The sequence below is a fragment of the Mustela nivalis genome (assembly GCF_964662115.1).
Source record: "Mustela nivalis genome assembly, chromosome: 12".
NCBI lineage: Eukaryota > Metazoa > Chordata > Mammalia > Carnivora > Mustelidae > Mustela > Mustela nivalis.
In genome coordinates this window covers 90,453,435-90,477,600 of record NC_139031.1, presented here as the reverse complement: position 1 = coordinate 90,477,600, position 24,166 = coordinate 90,453,435, and the positions used below count along the sequence as shown (strand labels likewise).

General features: G+C 56.9%; 1 protein-coding gene and 1 long non-coding RNA gene across 5 annotated transcripts in view; both read left to right on the top strand.

Annotated features, from left to right (window-relative positions):
* Positions 1-22,480, top strand: part of NUDCD3 (NudC domain containing 3) — a 56,865-nt gene extending 34,385 nt beyond the window's left edge. The window contains exons 3-7 of one of the 4 annotated variants that reach the window (XR_014300918.1): positions 933-1,065; positions 13,276-13,419; positions 18,666-18,854; positions 20,951-22,091; positions 22,365-22,480. Coding sequence is in view for 3 of the 4 variants with exons in the window: in XM_082692090.1 (XP_082548216.1) it covers positions 933-1,065; positions 13,276-13,419; positions 18,666-18,854; positions 20,951-21,061 (577 nt within the window). In the remaining variant the exon portion in view is untranslated. Of the gene's footprint in view, positions 1-932; positions 1,066-13,275; positions 13,420-18,665; positions 18,862-20,950 lie in introns of all 4 variants that reach the window. The other 3 variants (XM_082692090.1, XM_082692091.1, XM_082692092.1) reach the window with 3 other exon arrangements.
* Positions 7,177-12,760, top strand: LOC309844816. Its single transcript, XR_014300920.1, has 3 exons — positions 7,177-10,377; positions 10,494-10,561; positions 12,622-12,760. It is a non-coding gene; the product is annotated as an uncharacterized lncRNA (long non-coding RNA).
* Positions 22,481-24,166: the final 1,686 nt, after the last annotated feature.

Here is a 24,166-nt window from a genome sequence, read left to right as displayed (position 1 = left end):
TAAACACGTTCTTGTCCTACAGCTTCGGCCTGAAAAAGTGCATCCCTGTGAACCGCCACCTGGCCGAGGTGAGGGCCTGGGTGCGTGCGCTCCGAGCCTTTTCCACGTGTGCGCACGTGCACCCCCGAGACCCTCGCGATGCCGTGTCTCTTCACGGGGCTGCTGGCCGGGCTTCCTTCCAGAGGGCTGGGGATGGTGGCTGAGCTGCACTGGTCGTCGGGATGGTTGCCTCTGTGACTGGGCTTCTGTCTTTCGTTGAGGCGTTAAACTCGCCGTCGTGGGCCCATGAGTCCACACGTACTGTGAACATGCTGTTTTTGCTGTGCTTAGTGCCGTTTGGTTTCATGGCAGGCTGTACTGTATTTTGTTGCACCTTGGCCAGGCCCATGTGCGCGTACACTGGGCCGGCCCGGCAGATCCAGGGGTGCGGCGGGTGGGTTTCTGGGCAGTCCGTGGCTCCGTATGTTGCCCTCGCTGCGTGCTCTTTCCCAGGAGAAAGCCGGGGCTGTGGTGGGTTAGGGTGGGAGCTGAGCAGCCGCGGGCTGAGGTGGTTGTCTTGTGCTGTGAAGAGAGGCCCTGCTGAGCAGGTGGTGCGAAAGCAGGAGCCCGGACTGGTCACTGCGGCCCTTTGGTGAGCGACGGGCCTGGTCAGGGAGCTTTGGGAAGCCCGGCAGGCACGGCATGCTGTGGGCCATGCTGTCCCCAGCCCTAGGGTGCTGCCCTCAGGGGCTTCTCTGCGGTGTCTCTTGTTCCCCGCGGTTTTCTGGGAAGCCCGAGTAGGAGGGTCAGGAACTGTGCCTCTCGGGCTTAGCGTCTCGGGAGCTGGAGACGGTGTGCGGTCGGTGCCTGCGGCGCTCCCGCGGGCGGCATGCAGCTGGGGCCGCTGGCATGGGGCGGAGGCCGGGCGCATCTCACCTGTCACTCTTCCGCAGGAGGCAGGAGCAGTTCCAGAGAAACCCTGACAGCTACAACGGAGCCGTGCGCGAGAACTACACCTGGTCGCAGGACTACACCGATCTGGAGCTCAAGGTGCCCGTGCCCAAGCACGTGGTGAAGGGCAGGCAGGTAACCACGGGGCTCCTCTGGCTTCTCCGCGCGGCCTCTTTCTTTGGGCAGAGGCATCGGGGGTGGCCACCCTGTCTTCCAGACGCGCCCACCAGCCCTGCCATGCTGCGTGGGTATACCTGGTAGCGGGCAGTTCGGGGCCACTGCTGTACTGTGGGTCATTCATTGCACGGTGTCTTTGCGGGAAGCGCTACAGAGGACGCAGGGTGGTCGTTAGGCCCGTCTCACGGGGAGAAGGTGATGTCCCAAGCAGGGACCCCTGGGCTCTGCAGTGGCATGTGGCCGCCCAGTCCTGGCTCTGCGGGGATAACCCATGGACCGGTGGTGCTCACAGCTCAAGGTGGTCTCCCCACCTCCGCAAGCGTGAGTAGAAATGTGATCTTTCAGCAGGAGACGCGTTTACTCGTTTTAAGTAGATGGGCTTCACTTTAAAGGGAACAGCCCCACGTGGTCTGTGGAGCAGGGTGAGCAGAGAGCGTTCTCACGCCCGTCGGCTGGGGTGCATCCTTGCTGCAGGCATCACACGAGCCTGCGGCCTGTGAGGGGAGCGGCGCCTGCCATGTTCCGTAGGCGGGACAGTGAGGCCGAGGGCCCGCTCAGCCTCCTGAGTTGACACTGGGAGCTTACCGTTGTCTGCCACTCTGGCTGGGCCCGGACACGGAGCGCGCTGGAGCGTGTCTGGGTGGCCATGGCCTGTGTGAGGCCGTGGTTGGCGAGGGGGTGTCAGCTTCCGAAGCTCATGCTGCTTTCCTACGTGTCCGAGCAGCCCCGTTGGCTTCTTTCCAAGGGAAGGTCCCAGAGCACGTGAAGCAGAGCTCCTGCGTGAGTTGCGTGTATGTTTTCTGGAAACAACTGCCACGTGAAGTGGCACTGGCCTCTGCTGGTCTGGATATGTGTGAACCAGGCTGGGCGGTGCGCGGCCCTCCAGTTCCCCATCTCCGCGTCCCGACCCCGGACTGCCAGGCTCTACCTGGAACGGGCCCGCCTTGCGTGCGGGAGTCTGCCTCCCGCCAGTGTCTGGTGAAGGCAGCCGGTTCTGCTACATGAGCTTTGTGGCTCTGTGTAGATGTGGCTGGCGGTCATGGCACTGTCTCTCATTTCCCCCTTCAGCCCTCTTTCCACCCTGTCCGAGGAGCTCTCACCAGGGTCAGTGACCCCGATCAGGTGGACTTTGGGATCCAAAGCAAAACCTGGCGACTCTGCGTCACCTGCACAGGATCTGGCTCTGCTGACCCTGTCCCCTCTGGTGCTGGTAGGTCACGCCAGCTGGTGCAGGTGGCCTTCCTGGGGGAGCACTTTGCCTGGCATTTTCTGAGGGTTTATGGGGGCAGGTGTTGATTCAGGGCTCATTTTTTGGTGGGGTTGCTTAGTGCACAGGTGAAGGAACTATGAAATGTGCTACTGACTTCGCTGACTTCCTGTCTCCTGACCGATCCATGAGCCTCTGGAGCTTCTCCAAAAGAACTTTTGTCAGACCTGGCCCAAAACTAGTGATTTTCTGTTGGCTCTGGAGACTCAGAGGACCTGACCTCTCCCACTGTCTTTTTTGCCCAGGAGGTGAACTTGCTGGTGATGGCAGTGTGTCTTCCTGACTCTGCTCTGCCACGAGTCGTGTATCGCAGGGTTCCTGCTGCCCTTTACCACGTCGCCCAAGGGACAGGCCATTGTAGCCGGGGGTCACATCCACCCTTCCTGCCATGCCGGTAGCCTGAGCTCTGGGATGATGCACCCTCACTCTCACCAAGGGCAGCCCTGGGCTTTGCTTGTTCCTGCAGGAGACATTGACAGGGCCCGTGGTGGCCCCCAGGACTCGGACGAGATGGCCACTCTGCAGCTGACGGCCGTGGGGCTCAGGTGGTGATTGTTGGCAGCTGGGTGGTCTACACTGGCTCAGGGCACCTGGTCTACACTGGGTGGTCTACACTGCCAGTGGCACCTGGGGTGCGCCCTGGAGGCCATGGTGGACAGTGACCCAGCGAAGGTGTCGTGGGCCGGCCGCGCTCCTGGTGCTGATGGTGGCACACGGAGGGGCCGCATCCGTGCGATGCCTGCTGCCAGCCTGTCTGGTGGCCCCAAGTCTGACGTGCGGGAAACCGCCTCCTTCAGGGCCGTCCTGTCAGGTCAGCGTTGCGTCTGGTCTTCTTAGCCGGGATGCGGCTGACGCGCTGGGGTCAGACATGCCGCTCAGCAATTCGATCCCGGTCTGCGGCCAGTCTGGCGGACGCCTGTCGCCTTGCACGGGCGCGGGGTCTCTCCTGTGACCAGGACGCTCGGGATCTCGTCTCTGAGTTACTCCCATGTGGCAGCCTGCTCCTAAAACTCTGTGGTCTCTCATTGTTTCAGTGATCTGAGCTTTTTTTTTTTTTTTTAAAGATTTTATTTATTTATTTGACAGAGATCACAAGTGGGCAGAGAGGCAGGCAGAGAGAGACAGGGAGAGAGGAGGAAGCAGGCTCCCTGCAGAGCAGAGTCCGATGTGGGGCTCGATCCCAGCACCCTGGAATCATGACCTGAGCTGAAGGCAGAGGCTTCACCCACTGAGCCACCCAGGTGCCCCTGATCTGGGCGCTTTTGCCTTGACTCACTTTAAACTTGGGAATACGTTTGTGTGTCTTGGCTTTTGCTGGTCTCAGGGTTTTTCCCTCTGAGTCGCGGCATTCTTCCAGACTGGCTGCCTTCCCGATCTCCCCTGAGGTGCCTGTCACAGCTACCTGGGAGCAGTGTTTATTTTTGGGTTTTGTCTGTGGCACCTGTCAGATGTCATTGTGACAGCAGCTGTCATCGTGGCCTTTTGGGGACGAAGTCACACTGGTGGGTGGGGGCGGCAGGGGGCAGACCATGTGCTCAGGAAGGGCCCCTGCGCCCGTCCCCGCAGCTGCAGAGCATCGCCTCTCCGGGCTGGGTTCTGGGGCAGTGGCGGACAGGAGAGAGCATGTGCGGGAGGCGTCCCGCAGCCTGTCGGCTGGCGACCCGGGAAAGAGCTCACAGTGAAACTGGTCTCGTGTGGGAGAGAGATGCGGTCAACTCTGCTGAGGAAAATGACATCCCTGTCCTCAGTGCAGAGCGGGGAGAAGGAGCTGCGTGGTCACCACAGGAGTCACTGTGTCGCCCGTGTCAGCTGGGGCCGGGTGGGACCCTGGTCTGGCACCAAGTGCTAGCATTGCAGTGCCAGGATGCCGGAGCCCAGAGACTGGGGTTCTAAACCTGTCTGGCTGGTGCCAAGACCGCAGACCGTCTGATAGAACAGTGGCAGAGTGGGGACCGGGACCCTGCCTGTCTACCTGCGGCCTTTCGGGGGACAGTGTCATGGCATTGCTACAGAGTCCTGGCTGAGTAGCCGAATGACAGGCAGATCCTGTCCTCCTCAGCGCGCTGCTTCCTGCTGCGGTGGGGCTGGTCTTCGCCAGCGGGCGACGTCCTGCCGGCCGGGGGGCTCACAGCTGTGCCTCACGCCGTCTGTGTCTTCGCAGGAACCTTCCAGAACAGCGCTCAGGCTTCTGGCATGTCTTGGACGGCACTGCTTTTCCCCTGAGCTCGGGGCAGCAGGTGGGGTTTGTCTGGAAGCTCCAAACCCCAGTTCCCATCCTGGAGGGTGTCTGGAGAGCCGGCCTTGGGCGCGGAGGCTCCGGGCTCCCGTCTGCTATGTGTGGCACCTGGCGCCCAGGACGTTCATCTCTGCAGAGCGCCGGCACGGGTGGCCGAGCGTGTCTCCCCCATGCCCACCCTCTTATCCTCTCCCAGTGCCTGCCCAGACCCCAGCATCACGTGTGAGCTGCCGGGATGTTCTGGCAAATGACATGCATGCGACCAAGTAGGAGCGTCTGTTGTCACACACTCCCTGCCCCCAACACGATCACATGTTTCTGCCTCCCGTTCCCAGTGCGGGCCATGCTGGGCGGCTCCGGGCTCTGGCACCGGCTGCCACATCCCCATGCTTGAAGCAGGCCTGCTCAGGCTGCCAGAACCCCGCGGGTGCCCTGAGCCCACAGCCCCTTGCACCCAGGCTCCCATCTGCCTCTGTCCCTTCTGGCAGCAAGCTGGGCACAGACCGAGTCCCCTGGTGATTGGCACTGAGGCTGTTTCCTCCATCCGCCGTTACGAATGCCCTGTAATTTTATTTGGGGGGCTCCTGTGTGTATCAGTTTGTTAAGTGTCTGACTCTTGGTTTCAGCTCAGCTCGTGATCTCAGAGTCGTGGGGTCGAGCCCTGGTCGGGCTCTGCACCCAGCGGGGTCTGCCTGAGATTCTTCCTCCCTCTTTCTCTGCCCCCTTCCCCCCAACTCACACATGCACACTTTCTTGCATGCTTTCTCTAAAACAAATCTTTATTTGTATTTCTATTTTTTTTTAAGATTTTATTTATTTATTTGAGAGAGAGAGCGCAAGTGGAGTGAGGGAAAGAGTAGGAGAAGCAGACTCCGTGCTGAGCAGGGAGCCTGATGCAGGATTCGATCCCGGGATTCTAGGATCATGACCTGAGCTGAAGGCAGACGCTTCTCTGACTGAGCCACCCATCACCCCATAAATAAATCTTCTTTTAAAAAAATAGGTCTGTTCAAGTCCTTTGACTTTTTTTTTTTTTTTAAAGATTTTACTTATTTATTTGACAGACAGATCACAAGTAGGCAGAGAGGCAGGCAGAGAGAGAGGAGGAAGCAGGCTCCCTGCTGAGCAGAAAGCCCGATGTGGGGCTCGATCCCAGGACCCCGGGATCATGACCTGGGCCGAAGGCAGAGGCTTTAACCCACTGAGCCACCCAGGTGCCCCAAGTCCTTTGACTTTTTAAGAAATTGGATTGTCTTTTTGTTGAATTTTAAGAGTTCTTTTTAAGTATAAATACTGTACTGTTGTTAGATAATTTACAAGTATTTTCTCCATCTCCATGAGTTATGTTTTTACTTCTTTTTAAAGGATTTTATTTATTTATTTACTTATTTACTCACTTACTTAGAGAGAGGGAGAGCATGCCCAAGTGGGGGGCAGAGGGAGAAGCAGGCTCCCCGCTGAGCAGGGAGCCCAACATGGGGCTCGATCCCAGGACCCCAGGATCACTGACCTGAGCCAAAGGTGGACGCTTCACTGACTGGGCCCCCCAGGTGCCCCTCTTTTTATTTTCTTAAGAGATGGTGGGTTTTTTTTTTGTTGTTGTTGTTGTTTTTTAAAGATTTTATTTATTTATTTGACAGACAGAGATCACAAGTAGGAGAGATGCAGGCAGAGAGAGAGAGAAGAGGAAGCAGGCTCCCTGCCAAAGCAGAGAGCCCGATGCGGGACTCGTTCCCAGGACCCTGGGATCATGACGTGAGCTGAAAGCGGAGGCTTTAACCCACTGAGCCACCCAGGCGTCCCAGAGATGGTGTTTTTTGAAGCACAAGAGAATCTTTAGTTTTGATACGGTCTATAATGTATTTATTCATTTATTTTTGGTTGCTCGTGCTTATCTAAGAAACCATTAGCTAAGAAACATGGATGTTTACATTTTTGTTTTCTTCTAAGAGTTTTATAGTTTTAGCTCTTACATACAGATTTTTGATTAATTTTGAGTTCAGTTTTAGACAGGGTTTGACGGAATTGTCTAACCTCATTCTTTGCATGTCAGTATCCATTTGTCACTGATGCATGTATTAGAAAGGATAGTCTTGCCCTCACTGAGTTGTCTTGCCACCCTTGTTTAGAATCAACTGACTGCGAATCTGTAGGGTTATTACTGAATTTTAAATTCTATTCCGTTGATCTGTACGTCTGCCTTTATGCCAGTGCCACACTGTTTTGATGATTGTTTCTTTGTAGTAAGTTTTGAAATTTTTGTTCTTTTTTCCCCCTCGTTTCTTTTATGTTAAATAACAGTTTTCTAGTGTAGTATTTTATTTATTTTTATTATTACTTTTTAAGATTTTTAAGATTTTTTTCTTTTTTTTAGAGTGAGAGAGAGAGCATGCCAGGAAGGGGCAGAGGGAGAGAGAGCATCTCCAGCAGATTCCCTGCGAGTGTGGAGCCCAAGTGGGGCTCAATCCCAGGACACTGAGGTCATGCTTTGAACTGAAATCAAGAGTTAGGCACTTTTTTTTTTTAGGAGATTTTATTTATTTGACAGATCACAAGTAGGCAGAGAGGCAGGCGGAGAGAGAGGGAAGCAGGCTCCCCGCTGAACAGGGAGCCTGATGCAGGACCCCGGGGCCATGACCTGAGCCTAAGGCAGAGGCTCTAACCCACTGAGCTACCCAGGTCCCAACCGGTTGAGGCACCCAGGCACCCTGGATAGTATTTTAATTCTCTCATCTTTTTTTTTTTTTTAAACTATATTTTTTGGTTATTGTCTTAATATTTTCTCTGGGATTACAATCTGTTTCATGTTTCAGATCAATACGATTTAATTTTAATGTGTACCCAGAATTGGCTTTTATATGATAACTTCTGTTCTCTGTTCCTGGGGTACAGTTGTTTTAAATTAAATAGGAGAGAATGAGTTAACACAAGGTATACTTACCTTGTCTTTTATATTTATCTTCACCAGCACACTCTAGTTCTTCATGTGGATTCAAGTTACTATCTAGTGTCCTTTCATTTCAGTCTGAAGAACTTTCTCTAGTTTCTTGCAGGGGTTATGTAAGAAAAGATAGGCTTGTTAGGGATGAATTCTCTCAGGGTTTTGTTGTTGTTGTTGTTTGTTTTTTAAATCTGCAGTACTCAATTTTTCCTTCATCTTTGAAGGATAGTGTTGCCTGATACAGAATTCTTTGCTGACGTGCCTTCCTGTCATCCTTTGACTGCTCCGCCTGCTGCTTTCTAGCCTGCATGGCTCACTCCTTCCTTTTTTTTTTTTTTTCATTCTTTTTTTTTTCTCTCTCTTTCTTTCAAGATTTTATTTATGTATTTGAGAGAGAAAAAGGGAGAACATGAGAGGGGAGCAGGGGTGCACAGAGGGAGAGGGAGCAGTCTCCCCGATGAGTAGGGAGCCCCACATGGGGTCATGACCTGAGCCAAAGGCAGATGCTTCACCAGCTGAGCCACCCAGGCGCCCTGGCTCGTGTGCTTTCTCAGGCCAGATCCGCTGTTACTCTGTTGAGGAGCCCTCCTGTGTGAGAAGTTGCTTTTCATCCTACTTCAAAGATTCTTTCCTTGTCTTTAGCTTTTTTGACAGTTTGATTTTGATCATCTAGGTCTTGATCTCTTTGAATTTATCCTGCTTGGCATTCATTGAGCTTCATGAATGTGTGTTTTCAGTCATTTTTTTCATATATTCTTTCTACCCTTTCACTTTCCTTTCTGTGGCTCTGTTGTGTGCATTGTGCCTAGTGTGTCCCTTAGGTCTCTGAGGCTCTGTTCATTTTTTCTGTTCCTCAGATGGAGTAATCTCATTTGTCTGAACTTCTGATTTCCCGATTTCTTTCTTCTGACTGCTGTGATTTACTTTTGAGATCCTCATGTAGAACTTCTGCTTCAGTTTTTTTTCCCAGTTGCTTTTAAATTCCAGAATTTATATTTGGTTTTTCTAAAAAAAAGTAGTATCTCTTGCTTTGTTGATATTCTTCATGAGATGCTATTCTCTTACTTTCTTTTAGTTATTTACACATGGTTTTCTTTAGTTTCTTGAGTATATTTACAATAGCTGATTTATAGACTTTCTACTAAGTCCAGAGCTAGACTTCCTTGGGGACAGATTTTATTGTTTGCTTTTGTTTCATGTGTATGGGCTATCTTTTCTTATTTTAGTGACTCTTGTCATTTTTTGTTGAAAATTAGCATTTTAAATAACAACGTGGCAACTCTGGAACTCAGATTCTCCCTTTTCCTCATGGTTTGTTGCTGTTGGTACTTGATGTGATTGTTCTTGGTTTCTTTGATGACTGTTCTGAACTAGTTTTCCAAAGTCTGTATTCTTTATTGTGTGTGGTCAGTAAAGTCTCTACTTGGTGAACTTAGTGATCAGCAAATGATTGGACAGACTTTGTTTAAACATCTAGAACCAGTGAATTTCTCTCTTAAGGGACTCCACGTACATATGAGGGCTTGCCTTTAACACTTAGCCTGGCAGTTGAAAATTTTGCCTTAGCCTCCACTTGCGTATGCTGAGTCTCAAAGTTGGCCAGTGGTGAGAGGTTAGGACCTCACCAAAGGGCTTTTTCTAAGCCTACACATGGTCTGCACATTCATGTGTCCCAAGTTTTCAAAATCTTCATGGACCTGATATTCCACAACTTTTCCTTTTATTTGCCTCAGCTGTTATTCACTATTTCAGTCAGCTGTGAAGTTAAAATACTTACCTCTAATTGTTTTCAACAAATGCTTCATGGGGAAAAAGGCTTTTCTGAGTCCATTTAAAAATAGCCTAGCAAGTGGGGTCTTCTAGGGAACCATCCCACAGCTCAAGTCATCAGTTCTTTGGGAATGAAGCTTTGAAGGAGCTCTAGGTTCTTTTTGCTCTCTCTTATGGCTGCCAGGCTGTACTGGGAATGTGGATTACCAAGGGGCTAGAGAGTGAGAATGGATCTAGGGGTAAGTTAAAATGTCATAAAGCTTGTTTTTCATGAATAAATGCTCTCTAGGTTCCTGCAAACCTTTGGTTAGTTTCCAAAGTTCAGAAAAAGTACATATTGACAGTTTTTGCCAATGTTCTTGTTGCTTTTTTGAAAGAGAGCTTTTTTGAAGGTGTTACTCTACTATTTTCATTTTTGGATCAGGAATTTCTTGGGTAGCTTTTTGTTTTCCTGGTGTTTCTTGCTTTCTTTTTTAACTTGTAAAAAATAGTATCCTTTCGTCTTAATGTCCAAATCATCCAGACTCCCTAGTATAGTGTATTTGTCTAGAATTGCTTGTCCTGAAGTCCTGTCACCTCTGATTCCAGTCTGGACCAGTTGTGTTTCAGTTCTGCTATATGGCTCCCATCCTGGAGCTTCCATTCACTGTACTTCTAGATTAAATTCAGTGTTTTGGATCCCTTTTGGATCTTCCTTTCACACCCAGTTTTATTAAGATATAATTGACCTATAACACTGTATTAGCTTTGGGGTATAACATAAGTCTTTGATATCTGTATTGCAGAATGGTCCCCACGGTAGGATTTGTTACACTTGTGACTGTACAGAGTTTTGTGTGTATGCGATGAGAGTGTCAGAGTTCTTCTTTATTAGCAGCTTCTGCATGCATGGTACCATGTTGTGAGCTGCTGTCACCATGCTGTGCAGGAGGTCTAGGCCCCCACTGACCTTCTTAATGGGCGTTTGTGCCTTTGGCCTTTTTCTCCCCAGGTCTTCCTCTGGTTTGGTTTTTTCCCTCATTTTGTTGGGCTTTTGCCTCAAGGAACTTTTTCAAGGTACGTTATAAGTAAGGGATTCTTGAATGTCTTAAATTGTTATTTTAAACTTCCCCATATTTCATGGTTTGGGTGTGAATGCAAATCTAACTTCAAAAAAATTCTCCCCTTAGCAGATTGAAGGCATTGCCTGCCTGTCGTTCTGTGTCTGGTGTTTCTAGAGATCTCTTCTGTTCAGGTTCTTGTGAGTAAACTTTTATCCCTGGTCTTTGGAATTTTTAGGGCCGTAGTTCGGATTCTTGGTGTTCTGAGCGCATCGTGTTTTGGTCCTTCTGCACAGCTCTTGGTGCGCTTTTGTCCGAAGGCACGTTTTCCTCCACTTGGGAGCATTGTCTTGCTGGATGGTTTCCTGCCACCCTCCCCGCCCTCTCTGCCCGGATTGGTCCTTGTCTCTATCTTCATGTTTTTTGACTTTGTTTTCCAGTCTTTTTTATTTTTTGAGATTCTGTTTTAGCCTCTGTGTATTTAATTCTAAGTGGTGTGTGTATGTGATTGTTCTAGTTTCATATTTCATTTTAGTTCCATAGTCACACCTCTCACACCTCCCTGCTCCCTGAGGATATATACTGGAAATAGTTTAGAATTTCCTTTTTTCCTCTTCATCCTGTAGTCTATTTTTTTTTTTTTTAAGTCTTTGTTTTTTAATGTTGCTGGTTTAAGGGTGCCTTTCTTTCTTTCTTTTTTTTTTTTTTTAATAAAGAGAGAGCACAAGTAGGCAGAGAGGCAGGTAGAGAGGCAGGTTGAGAGAGGGGGGAAGCAGGCTCCCTGCTAAGCAGAGAGCCCAATGTGGGGCTTGATCCCAGGGCCCTGAGATCATGACCTGAGCTGAAGGCAGAGGCTTAACCCACCGAGCCACCCAGGTGCCCCAAGAATGCCTTTCTTAATTCCCTGGTAGTTTTTTTTTTTTTTTTTTAATTAAAAAATATATCTTCTCCATTCTTTCGAGTAGTGGATGGTATTGATGGTTTCTCCATTATGTATCTGAGGTCTGCTACTCTACGGCTGCTGAGAGCTGAGGGGTCGACTGGCTAGCCTTACTTACAGCACATGGGGCCGACCGCCCGCACAGTCCCCTCAGACTGCTGGTCGGTGTCTCTGGAGCACAGCCCCCATTGGTCTGTACCACAGTGGGGTCCTGTCCCTTCTAACGGGGCTGCGATAGCTGTCCCAGGGCTGAACCTGAGAGGCTCTGCTCCCGTCCTCCCTACCTACTGACTGCCAGCCAGAAGCCCCTTGCAGCTGAGGCTCTCAGATGCAGACCTGCAGACCCTTCGCCCGGTCCTGCTCTTTTCCTTGTCTTCTCATTTCCTCTTCCTCCTTCCTCCCTTGCATTGTCTGGGGGCGGTTTTCTCTTTGTGCCTTGTTCCTTTCGTTTCTGTGGGTCACAGAGGCTGGGACACACACGATCACCCTTCTCAGCGTGACATCTTGAACTGGAAGCGTCTCCTGTCTGGGTTCCCTTTGGTGCTCTGGCTCATCCCCTGTTGTGCAAGCCTTGCAGTGTGAGAAGCTTGCCCAAATTTGGAAATTACCGTGTTATGTAAAGTTGGCTGGGAGGATTTTATTAAAGTGAGCTTGCTCCTGGGGCGCTTCCACCGCACATCGAAGTTCATGGTCAGGGACACCGTCTGGGAGTGTGCCAGGCTGCTGTTGAGTTGGCCATGGGATGCCGAGTAAGCCAGTTGGGCCCATGTCTTTGCAGAGCCAGCCAAGTGAACGGGACACCTGCAGAGGTGGGGTGAGGGGGCAGCTGTGCCCACAGGACACCCCTGCCCCGGGTTTGGGCGCAGTGTGGGCCGTGGGTCACTCCACTCCATAGGAGCTCTTTCGTCCCTGCCCGCTCAGTCCAGGAGGAGCTCCTGCTGTCTTGCCAGAGAGCCGCCTGAGGGTGCCGATTCCAGAGCCTCAGCCCTCCGTGGCCCGTCTTCCACGGGAGGGCATTTGCAATGCAGTTAGGCTGCGGGAGCTAAGCTCCAGTCCTCCAGAACTTGGAGAGTTTCTGTTCAGTGCCGTACGAGCTTTCAGTGAGCACTTACCAAGCCATGTGGGAGGGTCATCTCCAAACAAAAGCAGATGGAGGCCCCCTGCCATGGGCCCGAGTTCTCCCTTCCAGTGTCTGTTCGGGTAATGCACGCATTTTGCAGACGCTGTCATGAAAAGATTCTGCAGTACAGACGCACATTTTAGAGTTTACAAAGAATTGAAATGGTGTAGCGACGAGTTCTGCGTTCTTTCCTCTTCCAGTTACTGACCTGACGGACCTCCAGGTGTTCACGAGCTTTGGACGCTGCCAGCCAGGGTCCCAGCAGGGCCCAGTGTGGTTGTGGAGACAGATGACGGGGAAGAGGGGAGAGACTCTAACTGGGGACACTTGTCCTAGACAGTCTCTCAAGTGTCCCCAGTGAGAGGATGGTGAACTGAGAGGCTGGGTTTTTCAAGAACAGGGGTGGAGGGCACAGTGGCTCACGGCTGGAGACCGGGCAGGCATGTGGGGGTTCGGCTCTCCTGGGCATCCTCCGGGGCTGTCCTGCTGACAAGGCCTGACAGCAAGATGGGGGTAGGAGGCACCCCCACACCTGCACCAGCCATGCTTGCTTTCCACCATGGGCATTGGTCTCCCCTTTGGAGAAGGGATTTCCTTGGAAAACCAGCAGTTTTCCATGCATCGTCATTGCGCATATTGAAACAGAACTTCCAGTAACATTCTCTTGAAGGAGTTGGTGGTGTGCGGGCTGCTCCCGTGCTGCTGGGTGGGTGGGACGCTCTTTGTCCAGAATGCTCGTGGGCCCCCAGGACGGCCTTGCCTCCTGCTCCTCTGTGGTCTGCAGCCAGGTTCTGCTTGGGAATGTGCCGGGCGCCACTGTCCCAGCAGAGTGACTCCCTTCTGCTCGGTTCTAGGTCTCGGTGGCCCTGAGCAGCAGCTCTATCCGGGTGGCTGTGCTGGAGGAGGATGGGGAGCACGTCCTCATGGAAGGGAAGTTCACGCACAAGGTCAACACTGAGAGCTCCCTGTGGAGCTTGGAGCCTGGCAAGTGCGTCCTGGTGAGTGTGGGTGTCAGTGCTGGAGCTCAGGGAGGGGGTAGGGGCCGCACCACTGCGAGGCCTGGATTCTTGCTGTCCGGGGCACAGCTCGGGGGCGCCCTTGCTGGCCTTGGCCCTGTGGGGCCCCAGCAGGTGGTTCTCTGGAGTGGAGCCGATGTGAAGGTGAAGTGCCTGGTCCTCCATCCTTGCCCCCCATGGTGGCCACACGTGGTGACCACAGCGGAGCTCCTGCGGGGTCACCCCCAGAGCGTGGCTGTGCCTGCGTGGGATGCCCCCTCAGTCCCAGAGGCTTCCGCTCGCCTGCGACCTGGTTACATCTGAGGCAGAACCAAATGAGTGAAAAATTGGAAGGCAGATCGAATTTCACGGACGTCCTCCCGGAGAGTGCGGAGCCGGCAGGTTCACACAGGTCATTTGACGGGGGTGCTCAGCGGCCTGCATCCTTGGGGCTGGAGAAGCCAAGCAGAGAGCTCTAGTGCTCCCGTTCCAGGCGTCTTTGGTGGTCTCGTGCCCCTCCTTAGAGCCTCACATGCAGTCTGCTGAGAGGGTTTAGTTCGTCAGGGACAGACCAGGTCAGGTCCATGACAGAACCTCAGGGTTTCATACAGACCCACTCCTCACATGCGCTGGAAGCAGGGAAGGGAAGTTTCAGTTTCACGTTCACGGGCCAGGCACCCGTGGGGAAGGGTCTGCCGTGCAGGGGTGCTGGGGAGTACTCATGGGGCCCTCTGAGTGATGAGGACACCAGGTCATGGGCACAGGCCAAGTCCACCTGCTCTTGTTCTCAACCTTGATTTGCGCCCAGCCCTGCCCTCTGGGCCCCTGCTCCTCTCTGGGGGAGTGGGACAGTTGTCCTGGGGCTCTGCTCCTCTCGTCATCACGCCACGCCTCCGTGTCCCCTGGTACACCTGAACTGTTCCCATGTTCCGGCCCTGTATCTCCACTCCCCCATGTATCTCTGGGCTCTCCCGGCTGCACAGTGCGTGCACAGGCCTGGCGTGCCTTGTGCTTCACGGGGCAGTGGGAGGTAAAGTCAGGGTCTCCTCAGCACCGCACCCCAGCCTCCCAGCAGCCGAAGGCTCAACCCATCCTAGTGGAGCTACGAGAGCTGAGATCCAGGGTGCTGCTGCCCGCGGACAGGGCGGAGTGGCTCCCGGGCAGCGCCCCTGAGGGAGGCCCAGGGCACCTGGTCGCTGTGCGCCCACGAGGAGCACGTCCAGGAAGCCAGCAGCACGCGGTCTGCCGTGACACCACTGCCAGGATGTGTGAAGCAGCAGCCCTGCACATGTGGGCTGGCTGCACGCTCGCTGGTGCTTGAGGCTCCTGGCCGCTGCCCTGGTGGCCGTCAGGGTCGCCGCCCGCGTACTGTCTGTTACCGCTGTGGGATCCCTGAGCTCATCTGGTCCAGCCTTCGGCTGGTAGAGATGACTTGTGACTTCGTCACGGCCATGTTGCCATTTTCTGCGTTCTGTGTGCAAGCGCCTGGACACAGCTATGGCTCGTGGCAGACGGTGAGCTTCTTGTCACCCCGCTGCCACTTCGAGCGCATTTGGGGCCTGTTTAACTTCCCAGAAGCTCGTCTCCCAGACGGGGACACGGATGCACCACAGGGTTGTGACTCGCCCAAGGTGGAGCCCGACCCCTGCCCCAGAGCCCACCTGCTTCCTCCCCCTCTCTGCCTCCGGCTGTGGCTGCAGGGTGCCCTGGAGGGGGTTAGGGGGAGCCCCTGTGTGGCCGAGGGAGGCCTTCCTCCCGTCTGCCTGCATGGTGTCCTGCTGCCACTGGCCTTCCTAGTTTGCAAGTTCAGCCAGGTGGAGCTGGCCGCGGGCAGAGGCCACTTGGCCCTGCTCATGAATGTGACTTCTGGGAATGTTCCCCGCTGACTGTGTGGGAGCCCTCGGGTGCACGGGCGCTGGACGGGTTCCTTCCTGCAGGCCCTGGAGCAGCCTGACTGTCAGCAGCTGGCACTGCGTGTGCAAGGGCCTCACCACTTGCCCGTGCTCCCCCCGAGTTTGCCTGTCATCACAGCCCTGGCAGAGCGGGTATGCTCTGCCCGTGGGAGGTGGGGCTTCTCCCTGCCTCCCCTCCCGACCATGGGCCATATTCTGGGCTTTGTGGCTCATTTGTTTGGGGTCGCATATCTGAGATGATACCACAGCTGAGCAAGCACGTTGCTCTGACGCGTGAAGACCCTCACTGCTTTTGCTGCCGGGAGCATGTGCCACGTCCCTGGGGCCTTGGGGGCCGGCGGTGGAGCTGCCACACCTGCCGCAAATCTCAGCTCCGCTTGGCACTGCCTGGCTTTGGTAGTCCCGTCAGCCGCATGGGAGCTCTGTTCCTGACCGTTAGGATGAGGTTGAGAGCCTTGGTTGGTCCGTCCGCTGACATCTGTAGGTTGCTGACGGTTCAGGGCCAGGCCCTGTGATGGGCACCAGATCTGCTGAGGAACATGTCAAGGGCCAAGGGCTGTAGCGGGCCGCAGCGAGCTCCAGTGTCCTTGCCAGAGCCTGGAATCTGCGAATGGGACCTTACGAGAGAACAGGAGGGAGGCTGGGGACAGAGGAGGGCGTGCAGGAGGACTGGCATGAAGACAGGCAGACGCTGGGGAGATGTAGCCGCCCCCTGTCCCTGGAGACCTCGGGAGGGAGCCCACCTCTGCAACACCTCATTGTTGGACTTCTGCCCTCTGGACTCAGAGAATACAGGGTCCCAAGGGGCAAAACTGCCTTGAGGGCCACATGGACCACGAAGGGTGACCCAGAGTCTGTGGCCCCCGTGCCTCTGACCTCCCAGTGGGCGAGGCCCTCGTCCCCGAGTGGATGCGCATCAGACACGCCTGGCAGGCTTCCCAGCAGGCAGGGGTGGCAGCTAAAACCGGATGACAGCTCTTGCCTCCCTCCCTCCCACACTCAGGAATGTTAAACGAGGCTCCTTGCCTCTCAGGCAGGCTCCTTTCTCGGCTCGGAGACATGGAGTCAGTGCCTCCCCCGTGCCATGCTGTCCCAGAGGCGCCCCAGCGCCCTGTCCTTGTTTCCCCCCAGGTGGTGCCGGTGGCCCCCTCTGCTAGGGCGGGTCCCTGCCCGGCTTAGCGCTCGCCGAGCGTGTGTCTTCCGTGGACCCCGAGTGTGTGCGTGCAGGCTGTGCCCCCACATTCTCAGATGACTTAGGTCGACCCCTCAAGATCGGTTCTCGGCAGCGGAGCTATAGGCTCACCGTAGTCTTTGGCCATGTGCCAGCAGACGTGCTCCTGCACCCGTGTGTGGGGCCACCAGTTCCTGCGCAACTCTAACTTACCATGGCTGGGCTGCCCACACACCTTCCTCTGTCCCGCTCGGTCTCCTGGTGAGAAGTGCTGTCCTGTTGCTTGTCTCCTCGGCGGCCAGCAAGGTCACAGAGCGTGGATCATTCATTCCGGCTATGGGCTTGGGGACCCCTGCATTTTGGCAAGCGCTGGAAGCCTGGAAACCCGTCCACCTAAAGGCCTTTGGTGCTCGGGATGGTCAACACCGTGGCGCTTCCCGATCAGCTGTTTAGGAAAACACTGGGAAACGGGCACGCGGAAGGATGGCGGCATCTTCGGGCACGGAACCATGAACCAGCACCACAGCAGCGCGCCCCTTCCTGCCTGCGACTGTGGCCGCTGGGTGGCGCGGACAGACCGTGGGGATAGCCCACTGAGTGCAAGCAGCCGGGGGCAGGGCACCTGGTGTGCGCGGTGGGGGAGGGGAGCATGATGACACGGTGGTGCAGGGCTCCTTTCAGGGTGAGGATGGTGTTCTGAAGCAGACAGCGGCGGTGTTTGCTGCGCACCTAGCGCTCAGCGCACTGAATTGCTTGTGTTGGAACCATCCGCTGGTTTTTAAAGGTCATGCTGGGCTTCTCTTGGGTTCTGTTGGGTTTACGAAGGGCCCGTGCAGGTAGCAGGGCCCAGGAGCTCCTTGTTTGCAGAGTCGGACTGTCCTGCAACATGGTTCTCCATCCATGTAGAAGGGCCGGCAGCGGGGCTCCTGGCAGTGCGAGGCTGACCCCTGCCGTGGCCTTGGGAGGTGGGGCTGATGGCCACAGAGCAGCTCTGCCCTTAGCCCTGCACGGTCAGGCGTGTGAGGTGCTAACTCTGGGATGTGTGCAGTGCCCTCTACAGAGGTGATGACAGGGGGCCTTCAGGTGGGAAGAGCCTGAGGGTCTCTGTCCCCCAGAGGGAGAGCGGCCTGGAAGCGCCTCGGAGTGCCGTCCAGGAACAGCAGGAACAATGAGGCCTCTCCCCCCGAAGGTTCTCGTGCATTGGAACCCAGATCTGTATTCGGTGGAGGGGGGCTGCATTCTCGACTCTGGGGTCTCAGAGGTCTGGGTCAGGTTACTGAGGAGCAGAGTCCGGGAGAAGCGGCTAAACGGAGCATCTGCGAATCCAGTCTACCCCAGACGCCGGCCGTGGTGTTGGCAGGGAGCAGTCCCTCGTCTCCGAGCCCATGGCCTCATCCTCCCGTCTTCACGCCCCACACCCGCTGGGGTACTCAGCACGGGAGAGGCTTATTCCATCCTCGGACATTGACACCCTGCTGTTACCCGGACACCCTCTCGTTGTGTGGCCTGCCCTGCCTCTGTGCCTGCACCCCGAGTCCTTCTGCAGGACTGGGATGGAGCCCTGCTTTGGTGGCCAGGGCCGACGTTCGGGGGGGGGGCTGGGCTCAGGCACATGGTGTTCTCACAGCCATCCCTGATAGGGGCCAGTTCCGGGCCTGTGGTGTCACAGTTGTTCTTTGGCCAAGAACCCTCCTCTCCTTGGGGTGCTGCTCTGAGTGACAGCTAACCCGGCGCAGGCCAGTCTTACCTGCCCTACCTCCCAGCCTTCAGGGTGTGATTGGGGGTTTCGTGCTTTTGGAGACTACGTGGACAGTGGGCCGCCCGCCAGCCCATTCTTGGCCCCTGAGGAGCTCCGCTACCAGCCCACAGGGAAGCATGCTGTCTGGGTCCTGTCTGTGCGCTACCCTGCTTTGGGGTTGTGCTGGAAGCAGGAGAGGTCCTTGGGGGTGTTGTGGGTGAGCCAGAAGGACAAGGGAAAAGGATGTGGATGGAAGCCCCTGTCCCTGGCGGTGTAGGGAGGCCGGGGTAGGGGCCAGGCTGGGGTCCCGGCCGCAGAGCAGGTGTGGGGCGCTCACACCCACGGGTCCTCCGCCTCTGGGAGAATCCGGGGTGGCGGGCAACGAGAGCCTCCCCCACACGGAGCGCTGTGTGCCCGCATGTCCCAGGTGAGCTTGAGCAAGGTGGGCGAGTACTGGTGGAGCGCTGTCCTGGAGGGCGAGGAGCACATCGACATCGACAAGATCAACAAGGAGCGCTCCATGGCCACGGTGGACGAGGAGGAGCACGCCGTACTGGACAGGCTCACCTTCGACTACCACCAAAAGCTGCAGGGCAAGCCGCAGAGCCATGAGCTGGTGAGGGGTGTGTGGGTGGGGGCGCTGGGGGCCGCTGGGTGGTGGGCGGGGGGCGGGGGGGTATGCCGCGGGGTCCTTGCCGGGGCTGTGGGGCGGGGCGCCGTTTCCACTGTGCTCCAGAGCCTGAGGGGGCAAGGCTGGGACGTGCAGCTGGGCCACACAGATGTGGGACCGCGCACGCGAGGCCGGCTGTCTGGGGTCGGGGTGTGGAGGTGCCCAGATAGCCCCTCCCTAAGCCCCAGGAGGACCCTCTGCAGAGTTGTGGGGAGCCAGGCCCAGCCTTGCTGCAGGGCCCACGGGATGAAAGAAAGCATCCTTCCGAGTCCCCTTGCAACGTCAGAGGAGGGGCAGGAGGGGTCCGCGTGGGCAGAGGTCGTCCATACCACGCATAGGCAGAGGTCCACAGCGCATAGCATGTGCCGGGGGCGGGAATGCAGGTGGGCTGGGCGCGCTTGTTCTTCCTTGTGTGGCCGCTGAGGCGAGGAAGGGTCGCTTCCCTCCGGCTTGTGTGCGCTTCTCAGCGTGATGGGCAGTGGCGAGGGCCCGTGTTGCGGGGGCGGAGTTCCTCGTTCGTTCTACCTGTGTGGACACAGCCCCCATGCCACTCAGGATTGAGGCGTCCTTACTGTTTCTCCCGGTGTTGCTCCTGCCGCCCTTTCCTCAGGGCCCCCATGCAGACAGCCTCGTTCCCGTGGCAGTCACTCAGGGAGTGCAATTGCACGCCGGTCGGGCAGGGCTGGCTGGGTCATGGACTCCCGCGCCCCTGAGAGGAGCGGGTGCTGGTGCCAGCTTGTGTCCAAGGTGGCCGGGTGGCTCGGGCACCAGGGCTGCGGCCCCAATCCCGCAGTCCTCCTCAGGACTGCTGCCTCAGTCCTCCTGCCCCGAGTCTCCGAACCTTCCCCTGGTCAGGCTCCCTGACCACCTGGGCCTATAGGGCTGGAGGGGCTGAGATGGCCTGTGTCTCCCACTGTCGCAGCCAAGCTCGCAGGTGGGGGCCTTGCCCTCGTGGGCATTGGTAACTGCCTTGGGCCGTTATGGGACTGCTGCCTGTGGCCACCAGAAGAAAGCTGTGTGAGTTCGGGGCCATGGAGGGGCCCCGAGCACCGCCGCCTGCAAGTGGCCGGGCTCCCAGGCCCACATACACCTGCGTGGGGAGCAGGAGGCTCTCACCGACGGGCCCAGGGACAGACACCTGATAGGGACGTATCTGAAGAAGAGCTTTAGCGGTGCTGCCATCTCACAGGTCTCTGTGCCTCGAGTCGGAAGGGGGGCCCCACGAGGACTTGACGTGTGCCAGGGGCAGCATGTGGCCCTGGGGCACGTGCATGTCGGGCACTCCAAGCCCACATGGGGGAGCCGGGGGCTGCTGTGCCCCTCGGCCAGGTGACCCACTCTCGAATGGCTGGCACCAGCACTGCTGTCCAGGACTCCTCTGGGCTTAGCAGCGATTTCGGGAGGGTGTGTACACACGTGGACCGTCCTCGCACGTGGCTGTGAGGGATGCATCATGTGGGGAGCGGGTTCGGACCACGAGCATGAAGGCAGGAGCACTGTGCCAGGAGCTGGTGGTAAGGGAGCCAGATCTGGGGAAGCATATGGCCATGGACGTTTGAACTAGAGGGAAGCAGGTCCCCGGGAGAAGTAGGAAATTTGGGGACAGGGGGTCAGCAGGACTGGCTGGTGGCTCCCGAGGAGACAGGGCCTGGGGGTGCAGTGGGGGGGTAGCGGGAGTTGGACGACCCTGGGTGGCCCCAGTACACAGTCCTCACCAGCGGTCAGGGCTCACCTGGGGCTCCTGTCCAGAGAGTGGCTGGTGGGGAAGGGGCTTGGAAGGGGCAGCAGGAGCTGGAGAGGAGGGGTGGTTGGGCCTGTGAGGGGCTGAGGTGCTTTCTAGGCCCTCGGTGTGGTTATGCACCCCAGGTTGGCAGAGATCCGTTAACCTTGGGACTTGCCGGCCATGCTCGTGGCTGCACCACTGAGCTTAATGCCGAGGGAGAGGGGGCACGGGCAGGAGGGACGGCAGATCCTTGTGTAGAGGATGGGAACGAGTCCTGTTCTGGGCCGTGCGTTAACCTCTGTCTGTTTTCTGTTTGTAGAAAGTCCATGAGATGCTGAAGAAGGGCTGGGATGCTGAGGGCTCCCCCTTCCGAGGCCAGCGATTCGACCCGGCCATGTTCAACATCTCCCCGGGGGCCGTGCAGTTCTAGTGCCCAGAGGAAAGGGAGCGCTCCCCGGGCTCCCTCCTGCCAGGGACTTGCTGGCGGGTTTGCCCTCGCCGTCGTTCCTTTCCAGGGTGGACCCGCGGTGCCGGGCGCTGCATCTCTGGACTGTTGGGAGCAGCACGGGGTGAGCGGGACGCCGGCCACCCGCTCTCCTCTGGCTGCTGTGCGCACGCTCTGCTTGCTTTCCTCGTGCTGGGGGCTGGGCGTGGGTGCCAGGCCAGCTGCTGACCTGCGGGGGGTGGGGGGGCGCCCTGGCCGTGACCTCTTCCTGCACCTGTGCGCGTGTGGTGTCGCTTGGCGTTTGTATGCGTCCGCTGCCTGCTCAGCCCCGTTGCAGAGCAGCAGAAGGTGGGTCCTGGTCGCTGCTTCTGAACTTGGGGACACAGCCCCGAGTGGCCACAGGCACAGCAGGAACTGTTCTCCATGTCTTCTCGTGGGACCCGGTTCTTGTCAGAGAGCCAACTGGGTGTCCTCGGGAGAGCAGAGTGCGGCGCCCCTTCTCCTGTGTCTGCTGTGCCCCTGCTCCACCAGCCGGGACCGCGGCGTGTTGGGCTATCGGCCAGCGCGTCTCCCGGGGCCTCCCCTCGTGGCTCTGTCCTTCCGGCTGACAGGGACTCCTTTCTGGGTGATGGTCCTTTTGGGAACAGCCCCCATCACCCGAGTAGGTGGGAACTGGCTCGTCAGTCCTGTGGGGGCAGGTATGTGGCTCCCGGAGGCCAGAAATGGGTGGAGATACCTGAATGCCTCCTTCCCAATATCCCTGGGAAGTCTCGGGTGGCTCTGGTGCCGTTAAGGGAAGTGCAGATACCAGGTCGCTAGGGGGGGAGCATTTTCGGGGATGCGGAGCCCTGTCTCCTGTAGTTGGCTCTGCGGCCAGTCATGGAGCTGCTGAGACTCGTCCTCGGGGCCTCTGGAATGTGCACGCCTGTCCCACGTCACCGGCGCCTTGTGTTAGAACTGTTCTGGGTGGTCTTGGGCCCTGGACCACGCCGTGAGGGTCTTCTGGCATGACGAGGTGCGGCATGTGCCCGCACCCCAGCTACTTGGGAGATTGGGGAGCCGTGGACTCTGTGGTCCCTTGTCTTCCCCTGTCTGACATTATAGTCAGTGTTGGTTTCTGCCCATCCTGCCTGTTGTGACAGTGGCTCCCCGGCGTCTGGGAGTGGTGGGCCGGGCCGAGGTGCTGGTCCATGTGGCGGAGGGTGGGCTGTCCTCACGGGTGTCCTCTGACCCTTGCTGCCGGCCTGGGCCCTGGAGCCGGTGCAGCCTGCGTGTTTTCTCTCTCCAGACACGGCCACCGCCAATCGGCCACTGAGCTCCGTCAGCCGAGGTCCGCGGAGAGCAGGGTGCCTGTCTGCGAAGTCCCTCTCCAGTGTCGGTTTGCAATAAATCTGTGTTTAAGCACCGTGGTGTCTGTGTGTGTCATTTGCTGCCGAGACTTCTGTGTGTGTGTGCATGTGGATGTTTCCGGAACTCCAGCTGTGAGGTCCCCGGCTCCATACAAACCAGACCCCAGAGTGGGGCATTTCTGTGTCTTTTGAACATCACTTGTCTCTGACGTGTGATTTTCAGGAGATCAGAGGTTTTGCTCTAGAAAAAAGGATTGCGGCTGCAGAGCTCACAGGGGTTTCCAGCTGGTCCTGAAAACCCAAGGTGAGCACAGGGTCCCGAAGCCTCCACCAGAGGACCCCTCCTCCTGCGCCCTGTGGAACAGCGCTGGCCCCACTGTGCTGGGCACTCTCATCCTGCCTGCACCCTGGCGGGCTCCGTGGGATCGTGTCACCCCTGTCCCTGGGGACTGTGCTCAGTGGGCAGGACCTGGTGGTGCTTCTTGAATGAATGGAGGGAGGATGCATGGTTCATTAGCACACAGATGTCCAGGACTAGGCATAACCCATCGGGGACGAGTGGCCCCATCTTTGAACAGTTTGCTCCCAAGTGTGTAGGAGGGTGAACAGTACGTGTTCCCTGTGGAAATACGTCTGGGAAGTGACAACCGCTGTGCCAAGGTGCCCACATGTGTGCCTGGGACTGACTGTCTAGGGACAGACCCAAGGCCACCAACCTGGGTCTGCTGCACGGGCAGGCTGGCGCTTACATGGATGTGGCTGGGCGCTCGTCCCAGCTTCTGGAACCATCTGCCCCCACCCCACTGTCTGCTCAAGCCTGGTGGTCTTCTTGCTTGCTCCAACTCTTTGCACCTGGCCTGCCGTCAGATGTCAGCTTGCTGCGGGGCCTCAGAGCTGCCCAGGCCTCAGCCACCGAGTGCCAAGCTGGGTGCCGCCTCATGTCCTCTCCCGCTGCGGACGGCAACAGCCCTTGCCCCCAGCATGCTTGGAGGGGTTGGGCTGGGCTGCTGCTGCCTGCCTGGACGGTGTTGGGGGGCAGGACCAGTTCATGGACATTAGCCGATGTGGGACAGAGTCATGCTCCAGCTGCGGACAGGAGCCCCGGCAGCCTGGTGTGCTTGTCCAGGGTAGGTGCTGTCCTGCTGGCCCGAGACTGCTTTCCCTGGAGGAGGAAACCAAGCCAGGCCTCTGACTTTCTCCTGCTGCTTCCCACGCTTTCTTGCCAGAGGCGAATGGACCTTTGGGGACATTTCTATTCCAAATGCTGTATCATGGCCACAGAGAAGTGATGCCCTGAGGCTCTAGTTGGACCCACTCCTGCCCCACACCCTGTGGCGCCTGCTGGCTCCTTGCACCTCGCTCCTTGCTCCAGCCCCACGGCACTCCCCTGCTTCTGCCGTCCGTGCAGCACAGGCCTGGCACTGAAGGACGCTCTGCAGGTGGGGGGTAAGCCCCCCGCGTCATTTGCCAAGTGAACCAATGGCTCAGGCGCCCCTCCCCAAGGAGGGGTCCCAGTGTGGCTGTGGAGATTGAGCAGCTGGAGGCTTCTCCCGCAGGGCAGGGGGTTTGAGAAGCTGCCCAGGTGGTAACTTTCCAGGGGTTGGGGCCAGGACAGTCCTGTGGCCTGGGGAATGTCTCCTGGTGGGCCGCAGCAGGGGACTAAGGAGCTGTCCAGTGTGTGCCAGGCCCAAGGAATGCTGGGCTTCACTGGCACCTGTGCATGAGGCGGGGCCTTGCGGAT